The sequence below is a fragment of the Nyctereutes procyonoides genome, unplaced genomic scaffold (genome assembly GCF_905146905.1).
Source record: "Nyctereutes procyonoides isolate TBG_1078 unplaced genomic scaffold, NYPRO_anot_genome, whole genome shotgun sequence".
Classification (NCBI taxonomy): domain Eukaryota; kingdom Metazoa; phylum Chordata; class Mammalia; order Carnivora; family Canidae; genus Nyctereutes; species Nyctereutes procyonoides.
The window spans coordinates 77260459-77282981 of record NW_026575146.1 but is presented as its reverse complement, the minus strand read 5'-3'; the positions used below and the strand labels follow the sequence as shown (position 1 = coordinate 77282981).

General features: G+C 39.2%; 1 protein-coding gene across 6 annotated transcripts in view; it reads left to right on the top strand.

Annotated features, from left to right (window-relative positions):
• The window catches only part of LOC129500708 (zinc finger protein 226-like), a 40446-nt gene that overhangs the window by 10487 nt on the left and 7436 nt on the right, over window positions 1–22523 (top strand). For 4 of the 6 annotated variants that reach the window (XM_055311392.1, XM_055311390.1, XM_055311391.1 and 1 more), the window contains one exon: window positions 5326–9137. In XM_055311392.1, the coding sequence (XP_055167367.1) occupies window positions 5326–7190 (1865 nt within the window). In that variant the 3' untranslated portion in view covers window positions 7191–9137. Of the gene's footprint in view, window positions 1–5325; window positions 9138–19018; window positions 19155–20092; window positions 20144–22296; window positions 22350–22523 lie in introns of those variants that run through there. The other 2 variants (XM_055311388.1, XM_055311394.1) reach the window with 2 other exon arrangements.

Here is a 22523-nt window from a genome sequence, read left to right as displayed (position 1 = left end):
ACTGAGTAACATGCTTTGTTTGTGGCTTTCGTAGAACCTTCCTTTGAGAGAGGCATTCTCATTTCTGGGAAGAATACTTTTGGAACAAGAATTCTGGTGTCTGATTCTCAGATTTCCCCCAAGAGAAGGAGAAAGATCTGTTTCCTACAGTGTCACACAGTGTTGACCAGGTTGTAGGCTGCCTTCCTCTTGAAGATTTATCATCTGCAGCCCATTTGCCTCTTTCAGAGCCCACCCATGTTACCACTCCCGGGTTTTTCCTTCCCTGTCCTTGAGGGGGAAGATTTAAGGTAAAACTAATAGGAGATGCATACATGGATGCTGCCTGTATCTCTGGTTCAAAAATATACTGTGCTTTTTATTTTCTACAAATGTAATTATTAAACAAATGTTAAAGAATATAGATTTCATAGTTTTTCCTTGATTTTTTTTAAATGAAGATTTGGTGTTTTTCAACTAGTGAACAAACATTCCAACCTAGAGAGAATCAGGAAGTTTACTGTCACATCCTCAGAGACACTTCCTGTACCCCTTACACTACTATTCTTTTTTTTTTTTTTTTAACATTTATTTACTTACTTATTTATGAGAGCACATGTTTGTAAGTGGTGGTAGGGGCAGAGGGAGAGAGAGAGAATCCTCAAGCAAACTCCCTGCCAAGCACAGAGCCCGACACAGGGGTTGATTTCACAACCCTGAGATCATGACCTGAACTGAAACCAAGAGCCAACCACTTCACTGGCTGAGCCACCCAGGCACCCCACACAACTGCTCTTTTTATTTTTCTTCTTGTTGAAGATTTTATTTATTCATGAGAGACACACAAAGAGAGGCAGAGACATAGGCATAGGGAAAAGCTGGCTCCCCACAAGGAGCCCAATGTGGGACTTGGTCCCAGGACCCCGGGGATCATGACCTAAGCCAAAGGCAGATGCTCAACCACTGAGCCACCCAGCATCCCACAACTACTCTTTTAAGAGTAGTTTTTTAGAGGTCAATTTGTTAAATATAACTATGAACTATATTACCTACCAAAAAGTACATACTTACTTAAGGATATATTTTCCAAGATTCTATTGAAGCTTATCTTTCCATCTGAATAATTTGTTAAGAACTATGTAACTTCTAGAGTCAAAGTTTTCAAGTTTTTCTTTCTTTTTTTTTTTTTGAGTATGAACCATACTAGGAAATGCATCTTTCATTTGTAATCAGAATAAACATTTCATGTGTTAGTTTATATCTGTGACTTTCATAGGCATTTTGTGTAATGACTCCTGTCCTGTTGGCAGTGATTCTCTGAGTTTCTGTCCTGAAGCTTTTAAATCTTCCCACCTCGCTAGAGTATTGGAGTTTTTCAACTTGAAAAACTGTTGTTTTGGGCTATTTTGTCCACACATCTGTACATCCACAATTTTCCCACAAGAGTGGGAACAAAGAAACAGTCCTAAATCTTCAAAAGGAACCAGCAGAGGCCCTCCTTCCTTTTCACCCTAAGGATTCTTGCCATCTTTGATTTTCTTATTAGCATTCTGCATCATGTACCCCTGGCTCTTGGTGTCCCTTGTATATAGCTTTGCAGCTTTCCAGCAAAGCCACAGTGTTTTGTCCCTTTCCTCTTTCAAATAACTTACTTTCTAAAATATGTTTTCCTTCTAGGACTTGGCTTATAAACTCTCACCAAAATAGTCAAACTGGGATTCATTTATTTATTCAACACACATTTGTTAACTATTACCATGTTCTGGGCACAGTTCTGGGCATTCATTATAAAGTAGGAAGGTGTCAAATGTGTTCAGCCTACACAGTGTAACATACTTCCCTCCATGATGCCTCATCATGGTGGGACAGACATGGTGAACAACAGAAGACTTAGCATGTCTCATGGTGCCAGGTGCTGTATGGTACATAAACAAGGAGGGATTGGAGTCACAGGAGGTGCACTGGGTGAGGACGGGATTAATTACTTTATAATGGGCAGTAAAGGGGCTCATTGTTGGGCTGAGCAGAGACTTAAAAATCATGAGGAGCGATCCATGTGTCTGTCTGGGAAGAGTTCCTAGCAGGATCAAACTCCCACTCTAGGGTTGGCTTCCAGAGTTTACACTGTGACCTCATTTTTTCCTTTTCCTGGGCTCATTTCTATTGTCTTTTTCCCCCCTAAAGATCTGAATTACTGTTGGGTTTAAAACCATGTATATTTTCTGCTCAACTTTATTGCCCTTTTGTCCTCATGAAGAAACTTGCCTGTAGGAGCTAAAGTTCCACTCTCTGCTTTATGCTGTGTTTTAATCAGTGTGCCATTTAAGTATTCACTCCCAAACTTGCAGTTCATTCTAGACATTCCAGTTGTCTCGACACTGAAGTACCTTTCCAATAAAGGGACCCAAGGCAGAGTTAGATAGAGGCTGTTTACCACTTGTCTACTGGATCGAAAGAGGGGGCAGGTTTTTTTGTTTGTTTTTTAAGATTTTATTTATTTATTCATGAGAGACACAGGGAGAGAGAGGCAGAGACACAGGCAGAGAGAGAAGCAGGCTCCATGCAGGAAGCCTGATGTGGGACTCAGTCCCTGAACTCCGGGATCACGCCCCGAGCCAAAGGCAGATGCTCAACCACTGAACCACCAAGGCGTCCTGAGGGGGCAGCTTTCAATTGACTATTCATACAGGTAGGGGAGTAAATTTCTCTTTCATAAAGATTTTTCAGTAGTGCTTTCAAAGACTTTTTTTTAGAGCAGTTTTAGGTTCATAGCAAAATTGAGAGGGAATGGACAGAGATATCCCATATATCCCTTGTTCCCATGTACCCAGAGCTTCTTATATTATCAATATCCCCCGCCCGCTAAAATTGATGAATTTATATTCACACATCATTATCACTGAGTCTGTACTTTACATTAGGGTTCACTCTTGGTGGTACCACATTTATGGACTTGGACAAATGGATAAAGCCATGTAGCCACCATTATTGTATTGTAAAGAATGGTTACACTTGCCCTAAAAATCCTGTCCTCCATCTATTCATCCCCTCCCCTCTAACCCTTGGCAACCACTGATCATTTTACTGTGTCCATACTTTTATCTTTTTAAGAATGTTGTAGAGTTGGAATCATACTTTTCAGTTTGGCTTCTTTCACTTAATAGTGTGCATTTACATTTTCTCTGTGTCTTTTCATAGCTAATAGCTCATTTCTTTTTAGCACCAAATAATATTCCATTATATCAGTGTACCACAGGTAATATTTATCTGTTCACCCACTGGAGAGCATTTTGGTTTCTTCCAAGTTTTGTCCTTATGAATAAACCTGTTATTTTTTTAATAAATTTTTATTTATTTATGATAGTCACACAGAGAGAGAGAGAGAGAGAGAGGCAGAGACACAGGCACAGGGAGAAGCAGGCTCCATGCACCGGGAGCCCGATGTGGGATTTGATCCCAGGTCTCCAGGATCGCGCCCTGGGCCAAAGGCAGGCGCCAAACTGCTGCGCCACCCAGGGATCCCGAATAAACCTGTCATAAACATCTGTGTATAGTTTTCTGTGTGGCCTTAAAATTTCAAATCCTTTTGGTTAATACCAAATTGGGCAGTATCAGGAGAGTATGCTAAGAGTATGTTTAGTTTTGTAAGAAACCACCAAACTCTTCCAAAATGGCTGTACCATTTTGCATTCCTACCAGCAGTGAATGAGAGTTCCTGTTGCTCTATATCTTGGCAGCATTTGATGGTGTTGGTGTCCTGATTTTGACCATTCTAGTAAGTGTGTAGGGTATCTCGGTGTTTGGATTTGCCTTTCCCTGATTACATAAGATGTGGAGCATCTTTTCATATGCTTATTGGCCCATCTGTATATTTTCTTCGCTAAAGTATATGTTAGGGGTTTTGGTTCTTTTTTTTTTCTTCTTAAAGATTATTTATTTACTTATTCATGAGAGACACAAGCAGAGAGAGACAGAGACATAGGGAGAGGGAAAAGCAGGCTCCCTACAGGGAGCCCGATGTGGGACTTGATCCTGGAACTCTGGGATCATGCCCTGAGCCAAAGACAGAAGCTCAACCACTGAGCCACCCAGGTGTCCCTTTGGTTCATTTTTTAACCCGGTTCTTTTTTCCCTTATTGTTGAGTTTTAAGAAAAGTACTTCTTAAACTAATTGAAAAGCTTATTGAAAAAATAATCTCCAAATGTTTAGATAACCTTTGTATAAAAATAGACTTGGGAATACCAATTTTTAAGAGGGATAAACATTTTGGAAGACAAATTTATTTTTCCTTTTTTTTTAATAAATTTATTTTTTATTGGTGTAAAATTTGACAACATACAGAATAACACCCAGTGCTCATCCCGTCAAGTGCCCACCTCAGTGCCTGCCACCCAGTCACCCCCAGCCCCCGCCCTCCTCCCCTTCCACCACCCCTAGTTTGTTTTCCAGAGTTAGGAGTCTTCCATGTTCTGTCTCCCTTTCTGATATTTCCCACTTATTTTTTTCTTCCTTCCCCTTTATTCCCTTTCACTATTATTTATATTCCCCAAATGAATGAGACCATATAATGTTCGTCCTTCTCCGATTGTCTTATTTCACTCAGCATAATACCATCCAGTTCCATCCACGTCGAAGCAAATGGTGGGTATTTGTTGTTTCTAATGGCTGAGTAATATTCCATTGTATACATAAACCACATCTTCTTTATCCATTCATCTTTCGATGGACACCAAAGACAAATTTCTGAACTTAAATTGTTACAAGTGGTCAGAAGTTTATAATAGTAGCCAACTCATTTAATGTCTGTCAAAATAAAGATAAGATTAGCTGAACATGTGCAGAGTTTCCAGGAATACTTTGAATATATAAATGTAAATATTTCAAGGTATTTGATATTACGATATATAAAATGAACCCAAAATTTGATTGTTGTGCTTTTCCTGAAGTTCTGGTTGATTCATTCTTTATTATCTATATAACATTTCTGTCTCCATAATTTATTAACTACCTAATTTACTATTCAATTTACTACACTGACTTTCAAATTCAATAGAAGTGGCCATAAGTTAATAGTTTGAATCATATTATCAATTTTTGAATTAAGTCTTTGACATCTAACTTGTACTTCTCTTAGGAGATGTGGTGTAACTTGCTTAGTGGATAGGAGCCCACTGGACCCCTCTTGGGTTCTATGTACATGTAAACCAGAGAATAAGATACGCAAGGAAAAAGACGTGAACATGCTCTGGATTAATTAAAATCTCATGCTTTCTTCTAAATATGAAATCTTGAAAATATTGAACAAAGCCTTCAGTTGTCCACATCTCTGCATTCTGTCTTTACAGGAGGAAAGATCCAAAGTAAGATGAAGACTGTTTTAGAAGCAGAGCCACCTGAAGAGCATTCTTGCTGGAGGATCTGGCAACAGATTGCAAGTGACTTAAGTAGGTGTCAAGGCTCCATGATAAAGAGTTCTCAGCTCCCCAAACAAGGTGATTTACCTGGACATGTTGGGGCAGGGCAGTCTACAACTCACACAGGCCAGAAACCTGATCAGTGCAGTGAATTTAAAAAATATTTCAGTGATGTCTCCAACTTTGATCTTCATCAACAAATCCACTCAGGAGTAAAGTCTCATACATGTCGTGAGTGTGGAAAAAGCTTCTGTTACAGCTCAGCACTTCATATTCATCAGAGAGTTCATTTGGGAGAGAAACGCTATAAGTGTGATGAGTGTGGTAAGGAATTCAGTCAGAGCTCATGTCTGCAAACCCATCAGAAAGTCCACACTGTAGAGAAGCCATTCAAATGTGAGAAGTGTGGGAATGGCTTCTGTCGCAGATCAGCACTTAATGTTCATTATAAATTGCACATGGAAGAGAAACCTTATAATTGTGACCAATGTGGAAGGGCATTCATTCATGCTTCACATCTTCAGGAGCATCAGAGAATCCACACTGGGGAGAAACCCTTCAAATGTGATAAATGTGGTAAGAATTTCCGACGTAGGTCATCACTTAATAGTCACTGTATGGTCCACACGGGAGAAAAACTGTACAAATGTGAAGAGTGCGGGAAATGTTTCTTTTGTAGCTCAAATCTTCATATCCATCAGAAGGGCCACACACGAGAGAAACCTTATAAATGTGAGGAGTGTGGGAAGGGCTTCATTCAACCTTCACATTTTCGGGCCCATCAGAGAATCCATACTGGAGAGAAGCCATATGTATGCAAAGTGTGTGGTAAAGGCTTTACTATGAGTTCAAATCTTCAGGCCCATCAGAGAGTCCACACAGGAGAGAAACCATACAAATGCGATGAGTGTGGGAAGAACTTTGGGACAAAAACCCGTTATCAAGTTCATCTGGTAGTCCACACAGGAGAGAGACCCTATAAATGTGAGGTATGTGGGAAGGATTTCAGTCAGAGAGCATATCTTCAATCCCATCTGAAGACCCACAGTGTAGAGAAACCCTACAAGTGTGAGGAGTGTGGGCAGGGCTTCAATCAGAGTTCCCGACTTCAGATTCACCAGCTGATCCACACTGGTGAGAAACCACACAAATGTGAAGAGTGTGGAAAGGGATTCAATCGTCGAGCAGATCTCAAAATTCACTGCAGAATCCACACAGGAGAGAAACCATTTAATTGTGAGGAGTGTGGGAAAGTATTCAGGCAGGCTGCAAATCTTCTGGCCCATCAGAGAATCCACAGTGGAGAGAAACCATTCAAATGTGAAGAGTGTGGGAAGAGCTTTGGTCGCAGTTCACACCTTCAAGCCCATCAAAAAGTCCACACGGGAGAAAAGCCGTACAAATGTGAGGAGTGCGGGAAGGGCTTCAAGTGGAGCTTGAATCTTGACATGCATCAGAGGGTCCACACAGGAGAGAAACCCTACAAGTGTGGGGAGTGTGGTAAGCACTTCAGTCAGGCCTCGAGTCTTAAGGTTCATCAGAGTGTCCACAGTGAAGAGAAACCATACAAATGTGACGTATGTGGCAAGGTCTTCCGTCACTCTTCACAGCTACAATCTCATCAGCGGGTTCACACAGGGGAGACACCTTACAAGTGTGAGACATGTGGCCAGAGCTTCCGTTGGCGATCAAAACTTTCCCATCATCGCAAAACTCATGGTGGCAGTACAATTTATGAAAGTAACAAGAATGGTAAGAACATCAAAGAATCGTCAGGAAGAACTTCTCCAGAATGATGTTTTATAAAACCCTGGATTCTTATTATCATTTAGTCTCATAAGAAAGAAAATACTTGTGTTAATTTTGTTGGTATTTAAGCAATAATCAAATTTATCTGTTTTCACCAGATCACATAGTGGAGGAACCTTGTAAGTGATGTGATAAGTCTTTGTTCAGAATCACGTAGGAGGTAGTACTTAGGAAAAGAGTTTGATCTGGCACTTAACACAAGTATAATGATGGGCGTACCAGAATTGATACCCAGTAGAATGTCAGCTTCATGAGGGCAGGGACTTTGCTGCTAAATCTACACAGCCCTCAAAGCTGGAGGCATAATTCTAGACCTCTAGTAATATTGCAAAGCTGTGTAAACAAAACAATATGGTACTGGCACAAAAATAGACACATAGGTCATTAAACAGAATAGAAAACTCAGAAATGAACCCAAAGTATATGTTCAGTTAATTTATGACAAAGCAGGAAAGAATAACCAATGGGAAAAAAAAAAGCAGTTTTTTTTTTCAACTGTTATTGGGAAAACTAGAGAGCAACATGCAAAAGAATGAAATTGAACCATTTTCTTTTCCTTTTTTATTTATTTATGATAGTCACAGAGAGGGGGGGGGGCAGAGACACGGGCAGAGGGAGAAGCAGGCTCCACGCACCGGGAGCCCGATGTGGGACTCGATCCCGGGTCTCCAGGATCGCGCCCTGGGCCAAAGGCAGGCGCCAAACCGCTGCGCCACCCAGGGATCCCCTGAACCATTTTCTTACATCATACATATAAATAAATCCAAAATTGATTAAAGACCTAAGTGTGATGGGACCTGAAACCATAAAAGTCCTTGAAGAAAGCACAGGCACTAATTTCTCTGACATCAGCTATAGCAACTTTTTTCTAGATAGGTTTCCTGAGGCAAGGGAAACAAAAGCAAAAACCATTGGGACTATATCAAAATAAAAAGCTGCTGCACAGCAAAGGAAACAAAACTAAAAGGCATCCTACTGAATGGGAAAAGATATTTGCCTATGATGTATTTGATAAGGAGTTAATATCCAAAGTATATAAAGAACGTATGAAACTCAGCACTTAAAAAACAAATCTAATTTAAAAATGAACATAAGACATGAATAAACGTTTTTCCAAGAAGAAATCCAGATGGCAAACAGACATGAAAAGATGCTCAAAATCACTTATTGTCAGGGGAATGCAAATCAAAATTACAACGAGATAGCACCTCAAACCTGTAAGAAAGGCTAAAATCAACAACACAAGAAAAAGGTTTTGGCAAGGATCTGAAGAATGGGGAACCTCCTGCACTGTTTATGGGAATGCAAACTGGTGCAGCCACTGTGGAAAACCGTATGCAGGTTCCTCAAAAAGTTAAAAATAGAATTACCCTACAATCTAACAATTGTACTACTAGTTATTTACCCAAAGAGTACAAAAATACTAATTCAAAGGGATACATGCACCCCAATGTTTATAGCAGCATTACTTACAATAGCCAACTTATGGAAAGAGCCCAAGTGTCTATCGACTGACAAATGGATAAGGATGTATATATATACAATGGAATATTATTCAGGCATAAAGAAGAACAAAATATTGCCATATGCAACAACATGGGTGGAACTAGAGATTATTATGCTGAGGAAAATTAGTCAAAGACAAAAACTGTATGATTCTTCTACTCATGTGGAATTTAAGAAAAAACAAATGAGCAAAGGGAGAAAAAGGCAAACCAAGAAACAGACTCGTATAAATATAGTGAACAAACTGATTGTTATCAGAGGGGAGGTGGGGGTGGGGATGGGTTACATAGGTGATAGGGATTAAGAAGGAGTGCACTTTGTGATGAGCACTGGGTGATGTATGGAAGTGCTGAATCACTCTTGTACACCTGAAACTAATAAACTGTATGTTATCTAACTGGAATTCAAATAAAAGCTTAAAAAATCTACACAGCCTTAACATTGACTTGTAAGTGTGCTCACTACCTTTATGTTAAATAAACATGAAAATTGTATCCAGAGGTGGAAACCTGCAAAATAAAATTAATTCAGGGAAGTGAACATTTGTTGAAATGTAGAAAACCACCTGATATTACAGTCCACAACATTAATGTTATTACTCTACTACAATTGCCTCCTCTCCTCTCACAGCCTTTGTTCTCAAGTCGGTTCTTATCTGGGGCCCTGACTGGTTTTCCAAGGATTGTATACAGTTTCTATTGAACTGTCTTTTGTAATTTTTTTGACAGTACAGACTGAGAAAGTTGTGGTTTTTTTTTTTAAACCTTGCAAGGACTTCATTTCATACAATTGATTTTTTTTTAATCTCTCACTATTAAGGCAGAATTTACTGTAACACTTTGAAAATGTCACAAGTAGTTACAGTTGGTGATATCTAACTGCATTTCCATCCCAACTCAAATGTTTGCCTTCTAATTACAGTAGTATTTCTTTTATCAGAACTTCTCACATAGGCTCTATACCCTATTCCCCACACCCATGAAAGGAATAACCCCAAATTTGTGGGAATTTGATAATTTTATCAAATGTATTTCTAAGGTGAGATTGATATTTTTATGCTTTTCCCTATTGGCAGCACTGAAGCATGGTTCTGGGAAAGGAGTGTATGTCAATATAGGTTGTACATCTCTTTGATTTGGAAATCATATAATTGAAAGTTAAGATTCTGAGATTAAAATACCAAAAAAATCACCATATTGATATCACTGAGTTTTTATACATGGGATTAAGTACTTGTCCATACGTAGGAATTTGAATTCTGGTATATTCCTATATTAACTTGGAAGTCATTAAGATTATGATAGATATCTGTAATGACATGAGAAATACTTAATATAGGCTTTGAAAAATAGATTATAGCCTTCATAGCATAATCAAACATAAATCTTTGTGAGTATATGTGTGTGCATGCATGTGTATATGTGTACATGCATAAGATAATGTATAAAGGGATGTTCTTCCATAATGGTTTTCCTTGGAAAGGAGCATTTTGTGGTCTTTTCCCAGTTTTTATTCCTCTCTCCCCCACCCCTGATACTTTTCCATTTAAATTATGTTCCAGTTTTTCATTAAATATGGAAATTACTGTTACAGAATTTAGGAAAGTACTAAATAATTATCCCTTGCAGTTAAGCCATTAGGAGTGTTCTATATTGTCATATGGCAGGTAAGATCAAAATCAAGGAATGAGCTTTGGAATCCAATTTCAAAAGCAAAACCTATGGTTGTTATACATACACAAATAGCTTGTCGAGTTTTAACAATAGTATTTTTGTGATTAACTCTTGCTGGGCTTTAAGTATAAATCCGTAACGACGAGAGGGCAAATCCTGGAGCTAGAAACAAAATGAGTATAAATAAATACATTGTGGAGGCATTAAAAAAAAAAATTTTTTTTTTTTTAAGGTGTGCATGAGGATGCCTGGGTGGCTCAGTGGTTGAGCATCTGTCTTTGGCTCAGGGTGTGATCCCAGAGTTCCAGGATTGAGTCCCACATCAGGCTCTCCCCGCAGGGAGCTTGCTTCTCCCTCTGCCTATGTCTCTGTCTCTCTTTGTGTGTCTCTCATTAATAAATAATTTTTTAAAAAGTGTGCATGAAGAAAGAACATAAAATAATAGCAGTTGACCCTCAAGACATGGAACCAATAAAGATGAAGAGCAGGTTTGGATGCTGTTCCATAGTCAGACCCAGTGGTGATTTGGTGATCAATTTGTAGTGGTGAACTGGTGATCAATTTGTAGTTGATTAAAGGGGTTTACTCAGCAAATTGTATCTAGTTGAGACCGGTCCTCACTGTTGATTTTCTGGACCACACATTTATGGGATGCTAGGTATTTAGTAAGGCCTGTGCTGTCTCAATTTGTGTGGGGGTTCCTAAGGCTATTTCCATTTTCTTTCATTCCCTTTGAGTATTCACAAGACGGGAATACTCACACCTGATTTGTTACACTGAAAGGATGAAAATAAGCAAAGATAAGTAGGATGAAATCTGAAGGAAATCAGGTGTAAGCTTCTAAGAGTCCTCTCCTTATGGAATCACAATGTACCAAGTTCCTTCAGCACTAAATTGTGATAACACACATAATTGACACCAGAGAGATGCATCAGAGACTGAATGCCCTAGATTTTGTTATTGGGGGCTGGTCACGTATGCATTCTCTGCCTGGAATGTACCAAAATTAGAGACTCTCAGAAGGAAAATAGATACTCCGCATAAACCACATTGCACAAAGAGTTTAGGCACTGTGACCTACTCTTAGGGAATGTTAGGAATCCTCCAGGACAATTCAAGCACCCAGATACCAATCAGGAGCCAGCCTGGCAAGCAGGTCTCACTAAGGATAGCAGTCTCAACTTTATGTTAAACTTTTCTCTGCACATGATGTTGGAAACCCAGTGCCTTTACTTTGGTTTGGTTTGGGTTTTGTTTTGTTCTGTTTTTGCTGTCATAAGATACCATAATAGGTTGTCAGGATATTTATAACAGAAAACTCAATAGATGAAAAAAAAATTTCTTGTCCTCACAACTCCTAAGACTGCAGGTATGGCTTATTGGTTTACAGTTACTGAGACACAGATGCTATGCACCTGAAAATATCTCTCTATAAAGTATTATTAATTATAAAAGGAGATATAGTAGGTATATCATGGAGAAATCTGGTGAATAGTCTCTTAGCCAAGATGTTCATATTATTGATAATAGAACAAACCAACATTTTAGGTCTCCTGATGTGGTGTTGCTCCACTATTATTACTACCAAAACTACACAATCAAAACTAAACACGAAGGAATATCAGATAAACCCAAACTGACAGTTTCCTGCTTCACAATCACCAACTGCTGGGATCATAATTGACTAAAGGCTCCAGCTGCTGTGTTCAAAAACCCACCACCACATTTGCATGGAAGCCAGTCTTACCATGATTGCTCCCAGTCAACACAATACAAATCCTAAAATGGGCCCATTCTTGGAGCCCTGGCACTCCTCCATCCAATGACCTTATTCAGGGACTCCCTGACAGCTTTGAAGAACTTTACTTAGATTACAAGGCAGTCTAGGATGATCACCAAATCTTTCTTCTAAAATTCCTTCACTCAGGGTCACACCTGTACCGTGATCTGATGGTTCTGACAGCCCCCTCCCCACACTCCATCATTTTCTCTCACAGATTGTTCACCCTAATAAAATATTCATTAAAAGTCTTGCTTAGCATCTTGGCGTCTACTTCTTGGAGGACTAGGACAAACCCAAAATCTTAGAAACGTCCCCTCTTGGCTCATTCCAGTTATTTTCTTTTCCCTGTGGTAGCTACTAACTCACAGTGGTATAGATTCATTTAGCCTGTTTTGTTTTTTTTTTAAAGATTTTATTTATTTATTCATGATAGTTACAGAGAGAGAGAGAGGCAGAGACACAGGCAGAGGGAGAAGCAGGCTCCATGCACCGGGAGCCCGACATGGGATTCGATCCCGGGTCTCCAGGATCGCGCCCCGGGCCAAAGGCAGGCGCCAAACCGCTGCGCCACCCAGGGATCCCATTTAGCCTGTTTTGTACATAAATGGAATCATACACCATGTACAAAATACATTATGTATTTTATGTCTGGCTTCATTCAACATCATGTCATGATGTTCATCAACATGTTGTTGGGAGCGGAGAACTTTGTTTTACTTTCACTGATGGATATTATTGCAGTGTGTAAACATACCATAATCTATTCATTCCATTGTTGATGGATATTGGGTAATTTCCAATTTTTTGATATCAAGCTTAGTACTGATGTGAACAGTCTAAAACATGTCTTGTACTTATGTATATATTTATTTGAGGAATATTTATATGGGTGTGATTAAAGCATTATAGGGTGTATGTTTATCTTTAGTAGATATTTCCAAACAGTATTCCAAAGTGGTTATACCAATTTATATTCTCACTAGTGATATGCAAGCATTGTCATCTTTACCATGTGTTTTTTTTTCAGTGTTTTAAATTTTAGCCTTTCTGATCAGAATATGCTGGTATCTCATAACAATTTAATTTTAATTTCCCTTATGATACGGAGTTTAGTGCCTTTTCATGATTATTGGCTACTTTTACATCCACTTTTCAGAGTTGTTTACTTAAGTGTTTTGCCCATGTTTTATGTTGGGGTGCCTTTCTTATGGATTTGAAAGACTTATATTTTACACAATAGTCTTTTGTTCCATACGCGTTTTGAAAAATATCTCTCACTTTTTGCCGTTTCATTTTTTAAAAAATATTTTATTTATTTATTTGATAGAGAGCACAAGTAGGCAGAGCAGCAAGCAGAGGGAGAGGGAGATGCAGGCTTCCCACAGAGCGGAGAGCCCAATGTGGGGCTTGATCCCAGGACTCTGGGATCATGATCTGAGCTGAAGGCAGATGCTTAACCAAATGAGCCATGCAAGCACCCCTTGCTGTTTCATTCTATTAGTGTTTTAATTAACAGTGTTTCTTAACTTTAAGATAGTATGATTTTTTTTTCAATTTTTTCTTTCATATTGTATGAATTTTTTTGGTATTGTTTAAGAAATTCTTCCTAGTTTAAAAAAAATTCTTCCTACTTCAAGGTAAGAAAGCTGTTGTGTTTTTTCCCTAAAATATCATTGTTTACTCTTCAAATTTAAATCTGCAGACCTGGTATTTCCATTTTTATATCTTATGAGATAATGGCCAGTGTTTTTTATCCAACTGACTGAGAACCATATATAGAGATTGCATATAACAAGATCTCTTCACCCTCTCTGTTGTGGTGTTTTCTGTATACAAATCAAAGTATAATGTTTGTTTCAATATAGATTTTGATCTCTACTCTCTTATTTGTCCATACCTGAGCAAATGCCAGACTGTCTTATATTGTAGATTTTTTTTCTTTTTTTAATTTTTATTTATTTATGATAGAGAGAGAGAGAGAGAGAGAGAGAGAGGCAGAGACATAGGCAGAGGGAGAAACAGGCTCCATGCACCGGGAGCCCGACGTGGGATTCGATCCTGGGTCTCCAGGATCGCACCCTGGGCCAAAGGCAGGCGCTAAATCGCTGCGCCACCCAGGGATCCCATATTGTAGATTTTTAATAAGATTAGTGTCTACTAATATAAGCTTTCCTTTTCATTCTTATTTCAGATTATTCTAATTCTTCTTAGCTTTTTATTTTCCATGTGATGTTTATAATAATCTTAGCAATTTCCAGGGGAAAATGGTGATACTGTTATTGGGGTTTGATTGGTACTACAGATCATTTTGGGGAATGTTGAGATCTTTGTAATATTGAATCTTAAACCCATGAATATCACTATTTTTTAATAACTTTTCTTGAGAAAATAAAAGTGAATCCTCATATAACATGTATATACATAGCCTCCAAAACATACAAGCCTACATATCAAAGAGAATTCTAGAAATTTAATTTTAAACAAGCAGAAATAGAAATTTCTTCACTTAGGAGTTTCAAAGGACATAGATTAAGAAAAAATTTAGTAGTTATCTTACGACTAATGATTTCTATTCAATGAAGAACACAATAGCCAAGATTTAAAAACATGTGTCCAGTTAGGAAAGGATATTTGTAATTTCTGAAACTGATAAGGTATCAATAATCAGAATATATAACACAAACAAGGAAAGAAGAAGGTAGCCTCTACAGTAGACAATGGGGCAAAGGGTATAAGGAGCCATTTACAGATGAGGCTACTTAGCATCTGAAAAAATTATCAAACTTATTAGAAATCAGAGAAATTTAAAACAATCTGATACTAATATACATTTAATACATCAGCTTAATTTAGGGTTATGAGTCATCCATATGAAGGTGAAGAGGTAGTTACACAAAAAGAATCACATGCACCTTTTGTTAATGTGGACTGGTATAGCCATTCATCTAGTGATACTAAATTTAAGTATACACATATACATGAAATAATTCACTCTTGAATAGGTATTTCAAGGAAATTCTCATATAGGTCCATAGGCAAATATGTGTGTTCATATCATTGTTTCTGGCAATAGGATTGGGAAGAGTAGATCGAGACAAACCAAGAAACATACTCTTATCTATAAAGAACAAACTGATGGTTACCAGAGGGGATGTGTGTGGAGGGATGGGTTAAGTAGGTAATGGAGGTGGGTGCCTGGCTGGCTCAGTCAGTAGAACAATGTGACTCTTGATCTCAGGGTTTTGAGTTTGATCCCCACATTGGGTGTGGAGCCACCTTAAAAAAATAAATGAAATCTAAAATACATAAATAAGTAAATAAGTGATGGGGATTAAGGAGTGTAGTTATGTGCACTGGGTGTTCTATGTTAAGTGCTGAATCACTAAATTGTACACCTAAAACTAATATTATTACACTGTATGTTACTAACTGGAATTTAAACAAAAACTTAAAAAAGAGGGGCAGCTGAGTAGCTCAGTGGTTGTGTCCACCTTTGGCTCAGGGTGTGATCCCAGGGTCCTGGGATCAAGTCCCCCATTGGGCTCTCCGCACGGAGCCTGCTTCTCCCTCTGCCTATGTCTTTGCCTCTCTATGTCTCTCAGGAATAAATAAATAAATAATATCTTTAAAAAATAAACTTAAAAAAATGTGGATGCAGAAAATGGAGTTCTATAAAATAAATTAGATGGGTGGATAAATCTTCAAAGCATACACCAAATGGAGAAAAACACCAGAATGAATTTTATGACAGTATCACTTATGTAAATTAAAAACACATGTGCACAAACTGCACACATTTTACACAAAAACACACCCAAAAGGTAAAAAATTAGAATGATTTCTTATGGGGTAGAGAAGGGATTGGAGGATATCATGGGGAAAATGTGAATGAATAAATAAAATGTTAAATTATGTTGTTATATTTTATGATACTACATTCAAGATTTCAGTTTACTTCTGGTGGGAAGAACTTCTGCATCTGCTGTGTGTGCCATGTTGTATTAAGCCAGGCATGATTCTTGGAGGATGATTTCCCAGAAGAATTTGGAACACAAAAATATAAAAAAGACACAAGAATCCTGTAATTATTATTCCATTGATTTATAGGTTTCAATGTTGCTGGAGCAATTAGTCAAAGCCAAAGTATTCCAAATGTAGGGAAAATAATGTGATTTTCCATGAATTCTGTCTCATATTAAAAAAAGAAAGAAAAAAAAAGTGCATTATTGTAGAACTATTTAATAGTGATAACCAATAAAATAAATGTATGGGCCTTTTTAAATATCTGGATTCAAAAAAGATTAGTCTAAGTAGACCTATTTAACACAATTGTAAAATTTTTTTATCAGGACTTGGGTATAAATTATTAAACAAATATTTTTACTTTTCTCAAATGTGTAATTGTATGATATCTTTAGGCTTTAAAAATGTTCTTATTAGGGGCACCTGGCTGGTTCAGGCAGTGGAGCATGTGACTCTTGATCTCCCAGTTATGAGTTCAAGCCCCACTTTGGGAGTGGAGTCTTCTTCAAAAAAATGTTCTTATCAGTAAGAGATAGATACCAATGTATTGTGAAAGTACATCTCTGGAATTTGCTTTTTTTTTAAGATTTTATTTATTTATTCATGACAGCCCAAGAAATAGGCAGAGACACATGCAGAGGGAGAAGCAGGTGCCACACAAAGAGCCTAATGTGGGACTTGATCCCGGGACTCTGGGATTATGGCATGAGCCGAAGGCAGACACACAACTGCTGAGCCACCCCAGCATCCCTGGAATTTGCTTTAAAATATTCAAGGCAGGGATCCCTGGGTGGCGCAGCGGTTTGGCGCCTGCCTTTGGCCCAGGGCGCGATCCTGGAGACCCGGGATCGAATCCCACGTCGGGCTCCCGGTGCATGGAGCCTGCTTCTCTTTCTGCCTGTGTCTCTGCCTCTCTCCCTCTCTCTCTGTGACTATCATAAATAAATAAAAAAAATTAAAAAAATTTTTAAAATGTTCAAGGCAAACATAAAAATTGAGAATGTGTCGGAGGAAATATGTGATCCTGACCAGTTCAACCAGTTCAAGAAGAAATGAAAAATAAAGACAAGGTATACAAATTAGAAAAGAAGAAATAAAATTGTCCTTACTTACAATTAACATGTTTAAGTGTATAGAAGGTCCAGATGAAGGTGGCATTAATGTTGAAATTTATAGATAAGTTCAACAAGTTCGGTGGATACAAGATTCACTACAGTTTGAAGTAGTTATAATCAACATTGTCTTCTCATTCCCAATCTCAAAAGGGAGGTTTCCATCATTTCATCAAGTATTAAGTTTCTTATGTAAGTTTATTATATTTTTGTTTTTTCTAGAACCATATTGATTTCATTTAAATTTCCAAGTATATTTTTATAAAGTTGCTCACAATACTGTCATAATATTTAGTGATGTTCCCTTTTATTTCTGATACTGGGTATTTTTCTTATATGGTTTTTTTCTTAGTCATTTTCACCATACTTTTATCAATTTTATTGCTTTATCCATAGGGCATTCTTTTGGCCTTTTGTGCAAGGGGAGGATCCACTTAATTGTGTTTATATTTTACTAATCTGCTCTTATTTTCTTCTTTCTGCTTTCTTCAGTTTTTTTTATTAAAAGTTTCTGAGATTGATGTTTTCTGGATGGATTTTTAACACCCATTTCAATATATGCATTTAAGGCTCAACACTTACCTCTGTTAAAATCTCCATTTCCAGGGCACTTGGGTGATTCAGTCCGTTAAGCCTCTGACTCTTGATTTGGGTTTAGGTCACGATCTCAGGGTGGTGAGACAGAGCTCTGTCAGGGACTTCGGCTCAGCAGGGAGTCGGCTGGAGATTCTTTTCCTCTCCCTCTGTCCCACCCCCGCTCATGCACATTCTAAAATAAATTAAAAAAAATTTTTTTTAAATCTTCAATTCCAACTGAGTTTGAATCTTTCTCTTCATGGTTCTGTCAATTTTCGCTTTATAAAGTACGAACTGTAGTTACTAATTTTCTGGTACCTTGAAACTTTTATCATTATGAAATAGCCCTCTATAATGCCACGTAACACTTGTTTTTGTTTTTTTTCTTCTCTCTTTAAAGTTCTCTTGGCCTAATACTGACATCACAAATTCTACAATTATAGAAATAACTTGAGGCCCTGGATGAGGACTGACATCTTTCTTTGCAAAGGATTTTCACTTGCTTCTGCAAGGATGGGAAGATGCCAGCAATTCACTTTCACGCGATTTCAGGGATTGAGGCGCTTTAACGTTTGTGTTTTGTTCCTGTCGAGAAGGCCCAGTCTCATTTTGCTCTTCTTCCTTTGGTGAAGGTCTTTGGGGTTTACCAGGAAGTCTCTGTGGTAGGAGATTTTTTTTTAGCTCCGCGAGCATATTTAAAGTGCTACTCAGCTTCTCAGCCTTTCGATGAACAGAATCTACACTCTTCTAAGGCCGACGTGCTAGAATGGCAAGACATCTGGCCAGACTTTCTCGGGATTCCAGGAGGTGAAACCCAGGAGCTTAGAGTAGTCAGGCATTTCCGCAAAAGGGGCACGACTTCAGTTGCCGAAGGATACAGTAGGGAGGCTGGTGCCGTTACCTATCCCCCGCCCCCAAGACAGTCTGCAACTTGAGCATCCAGACGTCCTTGTAGTCTCACTCCCCTCGGCTTCCGGGAGGCTGGGCGGTAAAAGTTCACCCGCCCCCGCGGGATTCTGGGAAGTGTAGTCCTGAGACCCCAAGTAGTAGCAGGTACTTCCATTCAAGACGGCAGTGCTCAGGAATTCTGGGAAGTGTAGTCCAGGAGTGCCGGCTGATCGCAGGCACTTCCGCCCCAGGAGGACGCCGTAGCAGCCATTTTTTCCCTGATTATGGTGTCTCAGGCCTGCCATTCAAACTTCGCCTGAAACGCACCTGGGGCCCGCAGCCACGAGACGTTCATTTGGGGAGAAAGAGGAGGAGCGGCTAAAAACAGAGGTTTGTTGGCCGAGGGAGGCGATTTGCGTTCCCCTGGGCGGAGCTTCTTAGCGTTGGGGACAAGCCCGGGATGGGGCGGGCTCCCGTCGTCGTCCCCGGGTTTGGGGATCTCCTGGGCTCTCTGTACCCCTGCCCTGGCCTCCCGCCTGCGAGCTAGCGGTCTTCGTATGGCATCGTGTTGGTTGAGTTTCTTGGTCCCTCTGTGTCTTGGTTTGTTTTGTGTAAAAGGCAAGTGAAAGTAGTACCGTTCTAGTAGAGTGTTGTGAGGAAAGAAGCGAGATAGTACGAGCAAAACGCTTAAAACTGCCTGGCAGGAGGCTTGTCGCTACTAATACTACTGCAGTTATCCAAGAAGCGCCCGTTTCTCAGGTTCTGTGAGCCCAGGAAGCTGGATTGTCCTGGACACCTGACTTTTTTTTTTTTTTTTTAAGATTTTATTTATTCATTAGAAACCCCCACAGAGGGATCCCTGGGTGGCTCGGCGGTTTAGCGCCGCCTTCGGCCCAGGGCCTGATCCTAGAGACGTGGGATCGAGTCCCACGTCAGGCTCCCTGCATGGAGCCTGCTTCTCCCTCTGCCTGTGTCTCTGCCTCTCTCTCTGTGTCACTCATGAATAAATAAATAAATGAATAAAATCTTTTTTAAAAAAAGAAAGAAACACACACACACAGAGGCAGAGATACAGACAGACAGGGGAGCAGGCTCTTAGCGGGGAGCCGGATGCAGGTCTCAATCCCAGGACCCCAGGATCACGACCTGAGCCAAAGGCAGACGCTCAGCCACTGAGCCACCCAGGTGACCCCTTTTCCTTTTTTTTTTTTTTGTTGTTTTGTTTTCGGATAAGGGGAGGTTGCTTCTAGCTGGTAGTACTGGGGAACGTGATTTACCGAGAATGGAAACACAATCCTGATTTTTCACAACCTCCTTTCCTTCCCCAGCCCTGACTTCTCAAGAAGCCCCACACAGCGGGGGAGGCAGCAGAGCCCCATGTGAGTAGGAATTGGCATTCTTCTGCTGAGATAGTCGCATAAATGGGAGAATGTGTGGGACACACACTTGAGTAATGATTATAACTGAGCCTGGGGTGCTGAGTTCCGTTCTAAACACTTTACACAAATGAACACATTTCTGTCACAGTGACTCTGTTAAGTGGTACTGCTGGTTTTTTTATTTTTGTTTTTTAAGGTTTATTTTATTTATTTTAAAGAGAGAGCAGGAGCCGGGGAGGGGCAGGAACAGAGGAAGAATCTCAAGCAGACTCCCCGCTGAGTGCAGAGCCTTAGTCAGGTCTGGATCCCATGACCCAAATGGAAACCAAGAGTCTGATGCTTAACTGACTGAGCCACCCTGGCATCCCAGCAGTGAGGGTTTATGCTGGTTTGCATGCTGTCGAGAAGCAGAAGCAAGTTGATTTCTGAATATTGTAATAATTTTTATCTAGCAGGTGGGAGAAACAAAATGAGACTTCAGTTGTAAGTTATTAATAGTCACTCATGTTGGGGGGGACTAATTCTTGTTTTTTTTTTTTAATTATTATCATAAATGTCTTTGTCCCTTTGTTATGGAGTGTCTTGTCCTTTTCTTGTTCATCACAATCACTGAGTGGCCCTGTCATATTCTCACTGATCAGTGGGAAACACTAATTTCTAGCGGTTGCTGCTACTAGCTTCCAGAGCCATTTTTTGGGTCTCTTTCACAGCCTTATCATTTGTTTTTATTTTTGTGCTGAACCATTTGAGGGCAAGCTAGAGACTGATCCAAATGGAATTAATGACATTGACAACACGCTCTTACCTAATACACAGTTCGTATTCAGTTTTTCCAGTTTCCCCCATTGAGAGCAGTTTTCTCTTTCTAGTTCAGGGTTCAGTCCTGTGATAGGCATCAAATTTAGTTTTTATTTCATTATTCTCCTTTAATCTAGAATCATCCAGGGGCCCTTTGCTGGCTTAGTTGGTAGAGCATGCGACTCTTGATCTTCAGATCTTGAGTTTGAGCTCCCATTGGATGTAAAGATTACTTCAAACCAAACAAAAGAATAGAATGATTCCTCAGACTTTATTTATTTAGCTTATGGTATTCATGAAGAATATTGGCAAATTATTTTGTAGAATGCCTCTCTTTTTTTGGTTTATCTGACATTTGTTCATGATAGGTTTAGGCTGTGCATTAGAAGCAGGGATGACACAGAAGTAAGGGTAAGGGCGATCTTCTCATTGCAGGGGAAGCATGTGTCAGTTTGTGGGATTGTCCCAATTGCTGGTTTCAACTTTGTTTTCTTGGGTAAGGTCCCTATTTACCTTTTGCAGTTAATATTTTGAGACTTTGTAACTATCTTATTTCTTCCCAAACTTTCACGGTATTTTTAGCACCATTGATGATTTTCTAACCCTTTAGAAATGTTTTTTGGTTTGCTTTCTTGTCTCATCTGTTTATTTCCTATACATTCCTTTATTTATAATAGTATACATAGCTATAATAGTTTACAGCTCAGATGCCTGTCTTTTTTATTTAAATTAGGTATGGATTGTCAACCTATTTTTTTGCTGTTGCAGAATCTTGGGTTTTATTAGTGTTTTTTTTTTTAAGATTTTATAGAGGTAATTTCAAACTTATAGAATGTGATTCTGCGGAGTATATTACTGCAGTTGCAAAGAAATAAGAAACTGTGATAGGTAGTGCTCTGAGAACTTTCTACCTTACAGTGGTCCCATGAGATTGATACAGTTATTCTCCCCCACTTGTAAATGACAGAACTGAGGCAGAGCGGTGTTAGTCATCTGCCCAAGATGACACTGCTAGTGAATAGCCTAGTCAGGATTTCACCCCACATGTGTTGATTCCAAAGCCCACTCTTAGGGATGTTGTCTCAGTTTATACCCTACCCAAAATAAAAATTACTACCGCAGAAGCTACAGGTGCAATGGGATAGGGCTGTTTATGTGGTCAGGCACGTTGTTTCTTGAGCTACTACTAAAAGGGATCAGGGGATATCTGGTATACCTGCTACATTCTGCTCATGGGGCCACATTCATCTGTACCATCCCAAGGAATGGGTACCTTTCCTAATTCACAAGGAGCCATCCTATAGGTTAATGATGTCCTTGACCAGTTTCCATTGACTTCTTTCTCCTTTTCCCAGTCTGTCTCTAGGATTCTGTTTCCCTGGAAGGAAAGAATATGAGCATGTTCAAGGTGAGTAGGGTTTGCCTTTCATGCTATTATTAAAAATGTCATTTTAGTCCTCAGAGACTGTACACAAGTTCTTCTCTTTCACAGAGAGGGCATCTGAGGACATGCCAGGTGCTTTTATTCTTTATGCCTTTTAAGTTTAATTGGCTTTGGTTTTAGTTTTTATGTCATCATTTT